The following is an 8,496-nucleotide window of genomic DNA, read 5'->3' as shown; positions in this document are numbered from 1 at the left end:
TTACTCCAACGCGGTCCAATATCGAAAACTGTTTCTGTTTGATAAATTGGTCCTTATCTAACTGAACAAAAAACTGCTCCTCGCCCCTCCCCGTGAATGCCTGAATGGGGAGGGAGGGAGGGTGGGAAGGGAGGGAGGGAAGGTCGATAGCCCTTTTCTTGTCTTATTAGGGTAGTTTGCAGTTAGAAAAGGCTCCTCAAAGGGCCATTTTCCTTACATTTTTTTAATTTACGCAAACTGCAAAAGAACACATAACCATATAACGAAAACCCTATATGTACGCCTTAGGAGGGAAAAAAGGGCAAAAAATGCGCCTCTCGTTTGTCACGTTATTAAAATGGCGGCATGCGCCAAGTGAGAATGAGTGAGAATTACGTAAGTGTGGTCAAGATGCTGAGCCTTATACTGGCAGCGAAACATTATTTAACAGAGTTTAGCATGAAAGAAAAAGGACGAGTAAAGATTTTTATACATGCCGTGCCAAACATTTTCTGTCGTGTAAATGGGCCTTCACAGAACTGTTGTGGAATGGCTGCAGGCAACTTCACAAGTAAAACGTTGCTGTGCCAACCAGCAAGAAAATGAAACGAGCCGTTGAATACTTTCCAGTAACAGTCTGATTGGATGGCTTCGTTATTTTCTTCTTTCTGATTGGATCAGAAAAGCAGGCTATCGCATTTTAGCCCACAAAAAACGTCACAAAGCCCGATGAAATAGGCCATTTCCGAGTTACTCTTTTCCTTTAGCTGTTTTAAAACGAGTCTACGTGCGAAACCATTCAAATGAAAATGAGTTTCACCTACAGATCCATTTTGATGCAAATCAAACTCATTTTCATTTGAATGGTTTCGCACGTAGACTCGTTTTAAAACAGGGGCAAAGGGTAACTCGGAAATGGCCAATTATGAAAAATATAATAACCGAGTTTGGTCTTGCACAGACGTCACAGTGAGTTGTGTACGAACTCACGATTTTGGTCTAGGAATTGAAGTATAATACAGACAAAGCCGCCCATACTCCATATACCGTATTTATTCGATTAAGCGCCTAACTTCGAATAAGCGCCCACCTCGAATAAGCGCCCACCCTATAGGTAGGTAAAGTTAATAAGCGCCCAGCCTCGAATAAGCCCCCACTCCCACCCCTCTAGAAAGAGGGCACAAGAAGAGTATTGACTATTCCAGGTATTGAGGTTGAAATTGACTAAGTACTACTGAGAGACTTACCAGAAGACAGCGTTTTCTTAGTACTTTTATAGAAACTTTCAATGGACAGTTAAAATTCAGCTTTGGCACATCTTCACGTTTTGTTACTATACATTGTTTTCTTGCTAAAAATGGCGAAAATTTACAGTGCGAATACTCGAACCGGGACAGTAAGAACAAAGTTAACCAATCACAACGTTAATTGAGAACAAAGGATGTCGACCTTTTTCGTTAACAGACCAATGACGTTCAAGAACGCAAACAATAGATTTACAGAAAAATTTGAAAACTCAACAACGTTGCAAATAGTTGCGGACCTCTCAGGAAACTCGCCTTGTTTTTGATTGGTTAGTTTCGATCCTTAATTTTCAAGAGGTCGTAGATAGATAGAGTTGTACAAGATGTATGTTACAATATCATCTTCGCGAAAAGTTTACAAATCAAACTACGAACCGTGAATTTTCTCTTCACGGCCAGGAGTTGTGAATTGAATATTCCACACTGTGTTCGCTCTTGTTTGAAAAATTTTCACTCCGGGAATAAAATGAAGACTGTGAAATCAAAATCACGCCGTAATTATTTTCATTTCGCTCTAGCTTTGCTTCGCCAGTCTGTTGCCTTGAAATCGATGCGAGTCACTTCCTCGCCAATGTTAACAAATTGCTTTTACACCTTCATATGACTTTGAAATTCACGAAAACAGAATACTTATATCGTCGGTCAATGCCGTATAACTGTCCACAAGTTACCACTTTACATTTTTTGACACGATTTCATTTGAGGCCACGTGAAATGTAAACATCAGGTCGAATGTTGTTTTCGCTTGTTTGTTCACGGACTCATTTTCTGTCGGTTATCTACTGTTACAACTTTGTAAACTCACGGTTTTCGTAAAAGAGGAATTTGTTCCGTTTCTTCAATTAGTCTTCGATCTTTCTGTGGTTTTAAAAAAATACCACAGGCTAAAGTCACTGAAACTTTTATGGGAGAAAATTCATTTCAAGCGGCGAAAGCAAAAATAAAATAAAATATGCAAGGTCAGTTGTCGCTGTGGCGGCATCCCAAATCTTTCTTGCCTTGTCTTTCCTCAGAAACAAAAACTAATCACAACAAACACGAGTATGTAACTTAGAAGAGTGAAAACAACTGAATTTTCAAACATGAAATCTAGAACGTTTCTATTCACTTTCTGCTCACATGCGACACAAGACACTGCAAAACAATTCCATCCCGTTTCGCGTCTTCGCGCTTGTCGTGAATAAAAGCGTCCTTCGTTATTCTTTACTGTGCTATCACCAACGAAGAGCAATACAATTTTATCAGAAAATTTCTTTTGAAGAATTTTTCAGCCTGTGAAAGCCAACTTTTGATTACGGTTTTACGAGCGCTACTGAAAATTCGATGCAGTCAGTGAAAATTCAGGATCGAAACTATCCAATCAAATACAAGGCAAGTTTCCTGAGAGGTTCGCAACTGTTTCAAACGTTGTTGTCTGTTTAAATTTTGTTGCAAATCTATTGTTTGCGTTCTTGGAGGTTATTGGTCCATTTCTAAAAAAGGTCGCCATCCTTTGTTCTCAATTAGCGTTGTGATTGGTTAACTTTGTTCCAACTGTCCCGGTTCGAGTATTCGCACTGTAATAAGCGCCCAGCCTCGAACATAGTTAGTAGAGGTGACTGGTTAGGAAAACCGGCACACTTCAAAGGGCAAAACAATAGCGCGGCCGCCGATGTTGAACCGACCCATCACGTGACTCCGACCGTGCACAGTTTCATTCAAGATGGCGGACAGTGCAGCCGATTTGTTTGTTTTGGGAGAAGACTTAGAGGCAATTATAGGAATTGTAAAGGAGATGAAGATATAGAAGAGCAAATTTCGGTCGCAGTTGGTAATGTAAGTATAAAGATTGTAATTTTGAGCCGTACTTTTGCACTGCCAAGCTTAAATTTGTTTCACTTTGGCTGCACGATCGCGACTCGTATAACCGGTATCCGGTTGTTTAGCCCTCAAGCTCACCTATGTCAACAAACGGAATCCAAGCAACTCTTGCCTAAAATCTAAACCTATTTATTGCCTTTTCGTCGACATAAATTTTCTCTGGGATCCCTATGAATCAAGAAATGCTTAAATGAAAGCTTGGTGTCGAAGTTCAAGCGGTCTGGGTCATAGCAACATGTTTATATTCGGTTCGAGTGTTAAAATTTGTAGCAGATAATTTCTTTACGATACTCCAGTGAGTCGCGGAAAGCTTTCCAGAAAATCCAGCTGCTAAATTTTATGTTCTTCGAAAAGTTATTAATGTAATCGTTTTTGGTGATATTTTCGTAGGTTGAGCACCACGAAATTGTTTGCAATGCCTGTGGAAAAAAGTATAAAACAAGAGGAAGTTACGAGAGACACAAGGCTGCAAAACACAACAGAGAACAGCAGCAACATTTAAGCCCGAACCTTCTTGCAATGTGTTAGAAAGTAAAATGTTTGCTGCATATTTAAGGAATGAGTTGAGCAGATATTTGTACCAACAGCTTGCAGAAGGGGGCAATTAGTTCTCACAAGGCAATTATTGATAGTGACATCATTGCCAACTATAACTCAATTATATCAAGTGCAGAACTTGAACCAGACTGCCATGTTTGCAAGAATGTCTTGCATGGAATTGTGAGCTTGTATGTATTTGTGCGCTCGTTCGCTTTTGTCAAGGATATAGTTCATCGCTATAAGATCAAGGCAAAGCATACTAAAGCGAAGGCGCTTCGCAATAAAATCAGTAGAAGTTGTAACGAGAACGAACAACAAAGAGGTGACTGAGACTGTTGTAAATGCATATTGTTTTGTTTTTATTTGATGAGTACCCCTATTCACAGTACATGTACATGTTACCTGTGAGAACAATTTTAATTTTCATGCTTATATCAGAATTATAAACTCTTAAAGGTCAAATTATACTCCTTGTCATTTACTCTAAATAATTGTAATCAAACTTTTATTCCATTTTTATGTTATAAAAATAAAAAAAAACTCAATTTGAAAATTGAAATGCCAGCTATCACTTTTTACTCGTAACCCTGGAGTAGCTCTGCAAGAGGGATGCTTTACATTTTTACCTGATCACTAAACAATAAAGACCCATGATCAATATTTTTTTTTTTCAGTAAAAGCAGGAAAAAATGTATTTGTACTTTCAATGAACCGTCCCATTAGTAAAGTCTCATTGCCTGATAGGTGAAACAGATGCATTGATTATACAAGGAGAAACTTGAATTTGAACAATCTTGGGAGTTTGAAGAGTCAAAATAAACAATTTTTTTCCTATTGCAAAAAGCACTACAAAATTTCTTCCGCAACCATGATATGAGTTACCGGTAACTCTGTTCCTATATTACATAATGTACATGTACACTAGATGCCATGCGGTTGATGGCCTACTTCAAAAGGCCAAAGAGGCAGTTAAGTTTTTACCTTATCCCAACATTAAAGCCCCATGATCAACATAAAAATTCTCCTTAGTGTTATCTATGCATTTCTTGCAATAATTTAGGAGAATTAATTTCAACTTTCAATACACATACCAAATATCATTGTCATTTCAAGGAGAAATTTGATTTTGATCAATCTTAGGACTTAAAGGGTTGTATGAAATTTGAACTAAAAGCAAAAACCTTTTCTTGTATAAAAAAGCAAAATGAAATTTCTTTCTTCAACTGTGAGCTATAATACATAATGTACAGTTCATGCTTTGTGGTAAAAGGCCTACTATGAATGGCCAAATAAAATAACTGCTATATGAAAGTAATGGCACTAACACAGTTGTGACTTAATTTGCTTTCTGCTTTTTTCGGCATGGTAACTTCAGATCAGTGACCTGTTCCCAAGCTCGTGTTTTGTCCTTTCGACCTTTAGTGTTGCCACTCTGACAGGACACTGTCCTCTGAATTCTAATTGTGTTACTGTTGTAGCCAAATGTTCTTATATCGGGATTGTATCGCACCCCAGTACGACTGCTGGAGAAAAGTTTCTTCTGTTGCTGCCAGAAAAGGCTCATGAAAGGAGTGATGTTGTCATCAGCCTCATTGAGGATTTTAGTGAAGTCGTTGCTAAGTTCATGATCGACTTCAATGTTTGTTTTGACAATTGCCGCTCGCATTTCATTTAGCTCTCGCTCAAGTTCGGCACATTTCAGTCTTTGTTGTTGTAATGTCAGTTTAATTCTTTCCGGATCAGTTTTTGATACTGGTGCCTTGACACTTGCAGGTTTGGAGAGCCGCCTTTCCTTTGCTTTTATGGGCTTTCTTGAGGAAACCAGGTACTCCAAACATTGTGGGCATGCATCTTCCCCAACTTCTTTTTCGCACATGAGATGACAGCCCTTTGACCGCCAGAAACCTTTGTTGGGAAACTGTTCACCATGCTCACATACCTGAAGTGAGTCTTCATTTATGGGAATTACGTGATGAAACAGCTGGCTTGTTAATTCACTGGCTTCCACTCCACAGCAAAGTTTATAGCACTCCAGCTCTTTAACAATTTCACATACTGAAATGTTTCTGACTGAACGCCGGTGAGTAACATAGAGGGGATGATCTTCAGGAAGATAACAACCGAAAGCTTTCACAGTGTATGCAAGACTGTCATCGATCATAATTTCTACTTCTGGGAGAAGGAAAGGTTCTACAGTCTTTTTCATAATAAGTCTGTCTGCCATTGTTTTAAATTTCCAACCTTTCAGGGTTTTCAAGCCAGTGATTCGCTGGCACAATTCACTAAACGACTTGTAACATGCCTTGGGTTGTTGATCGTGCTCCTTGACAACCGATCGAGCAGGTCTTGGTGTAGGCTTTGCAGCCTCGTGACTTTTCCTTGGCATGTTTAATCTTGGGATGGCGCCGAATCGTGGTTTCTTCTTCGTCATTTTCGCCGTTTGAACTGCATTTGGAAATAAAGTAGAACACAAATAAGAAAGATGAAAATTAACATTCAAGAAAATTTCACAGAGATCGTAAACAAAACCATATGGCAAGCGAGAGCATATCTTCAATTTCTACTGTATATCGTAGCCGTACTTACATATTTCGAAATCTTCAACGTCGAAGTGTTTTTCACAGGTAAACACCTTGTCATTTTCGATCCTTTTTCGAAATTCATGGTCGATCTCACGCGTCTTTGTGATCTCACTCAACCAATCGTCCCGCCATTTCTTGTGTGCCTCGTCCTTTGCCGCGGGCAACTTCCAAATACCGATCCCTTTCGTTCTTCTACAACTCCCACAGCTAAATACAGCACAGTTATCTCCGGGCATGACGACTAATGAACAATATAGCTATAACATTTATCGAATCGAGACTAATCTAAGCTAAAAATCCGGCGAAATACAGCGTAATTCTCCGCACATTCACGTAACTCCGATCGCCATGTTGATTTTCTTGTGCACGGTCAAGATCACGTGACTAAGGGAAAACCATAACAAAGACATCGGCCTTTGATGTAAACCGCGTTTCCTAACCAGTCCCCTCTACTAACTATGCCTCGAATAAGCGCCCACCTCGAATAAGCGCCCACTCTCAAATCCAAAAATTTAATAAGCGCCCAGGGCGCTTAATCGAATAAATACGGTATAAGAACATAACACTCACTGAAAAAATGAAAACAAAGCAAAACAAAAATAGTTTACACTCAGATTTAATGTCATATAACCAACGTTGTTGCGCACCACAGATAAATGACCGGAAATAAAAAACAAAAATAAAACCCGGTAGCTGGTACTATTGTTGCTACTTTCTATCACCTTTATATCATGTTACAGTAAAGTGCTAGCAGAGTCGATCAATAATGCCTCGACATAATCGAGACTTTGAATAAATACTTCTATCACCTTTTAAATCACCTTTAATTGTTAGCGCTTACTTACACGATATAAATCTAATCTCTTGCTCAAGATTTTACGATTTGGTTCCTGTAATTCTACATCATCTCCTGACATTCCAATCAGTACTTAGTTATCTGTAGGAAATGGATAATACAAGAGTACTGAAAGAGTACTTCTAAAACTATTCATGCAATTCCGTGTATAATTTCTATTAAATGCACGTCAAAACTTATGTTATTATTATGAAATACTGAAACACTCATAACTAATTTCAAAAACACGAAACATTTTTTAAGGACAAATTACGATTTTGGCATATGTCTTTAAAAAGTTGTTTCGTGTTTTTGAAATTAGTTATTTTACTAGTGCTAACAAGGAAATATGGAAATAAACACTCATACTACTACTGTACTGTCCAAAGTGTAGCTTCATCCTACAACAATTTATTGCACATCAAATTTCCGCTTGCGGATAAATCGCTATCCTGTAAATAGCGCAGTATGTATTTTTGACATTTATCCACTGGATAGCGATATATCCGGTGGAAAGCGTTATATGCACCCTTTCAACAACTATGCTCTGCTTAAAATTGTTTTAAAACCGTTGAAAAAATAACACTAGAGGGCTTTGAGCACAGCACAAGCGCTTCAAGCGATTTTTCACCGGCTTTTGCAATTTTAAAACTGTTTCTCCTCGGATAGTGTGTGTATTACATCTAAGTCACCAGTTTTTGTCGTAAAGTTACAATTAAAACAACATGTTTAGCCGACAATGAACTTTTCGACGTTGGCTTAATGTCGTTCTCAAGTCAAAGTCGGATATCAAGTGGAAATATACAAGTGCTGAAAATAAACAATAGATCGAACTGTGAAATTCACAAAAAATAATGAGTTTAACAAAGGGTTTGGCGCTTATTCATTAGTCTGTGTACTAGGTTGTATGCAAATTTGGATGAATTTTCTCAGTACATTTGGTGTTCTCATAGACAAAACGTAAACATTCATTTTTTCCTTGGCACTTTCGTTCTTTGTATGTGAAACTCACTTGAACAAAACTATCATCAAAGTCAACAGCTTGTTGGAAACTATGCGATGTTTGCCGTTGCTTAATCAAAGTAGAATAAAGTCATATTTCGCCATCGAAACGCGCAGGATATAAGAGAGATTAATCTTGACGTTATACGGCAAACGTCAAACGCAAGTTTGCCATTCAATTTGCTACCTACCGTTTTTATCGAATTCAAAAATTAATCCCTATTAAATAAATAGGGAAAAAATCCCACATTCACAACAAGCAAAAAAACACCACTCATTTCCGCGCACGAACGGCAGACGGCAGAAGTTGAATTTTTGCCGTTCGCGGGAAAAATAAACGTCGTGCTTAACTTCTCTAATGACCGACAACCGACCGCCTGGTCCAAAAATGTTT

The 8,496-nt window shown here is 38.4% G+C and overlaps 1 protein-coding gene across 1 annotated transcript; it reads right to left on the bottom strand.

The window, feature by feature from the left end:
* Positions 1–5,019: 5,019 nt before the first annotated feature.
* Positions 5,020–6,720, bottom strand: LOC144645878 (uncharacterized). Its single transcript, XM_078505404.1, has 2 exons — positions 6,270–6,720; positions 5,020–6,128 (listed from the first exon to the last, which is right to left on the bottom strand). The coding sequence occupies exons 1-2, from the start codon at positions 6,499–6,501 to the stop codon at positions 5,020–5,022; spliced, it is 1,341 nt and encodes a 446-aa protein (XP_078361530.1). The 5' UTR covers positions 6,502–6,720.
* Positions 6,721–8,496: the final 1,776 nt, after the last annotated feature.

Source organism: Oculina patagonica, chromosome 3 (assembly GCF_052425735.1).
Source record: "Oculina patagonica isolate OP01 chromosome 3, crgOcupat, whole genome shotgun sequence".
Lineage (NCBI taxonomy): Eukaryota > Metazoa > Cnidaria > Anthozoa > Scleractinia > Oculinidae > Oculina > Oculina patagonica.
This window is presented reverse-complemented; position numbering and strand designations above follow the sequence as displayed.

Coding starts and splice junctions, on each gene's coding strand:
- LOC144645878 (XM_078505404.1), bottom strand. CDS start 6,501: ATGCCCGGAGATAACTGTGCTGTATTTAGCTGTGGGAGTTGTAGAAGA. Junction 6,129..6,269: donor CGTTGAAGATTTCGAAATAT/GTAAGTACGGCT, acceptor TTCCAAATGCAG/TTCAAACGGCGAAAATGACG.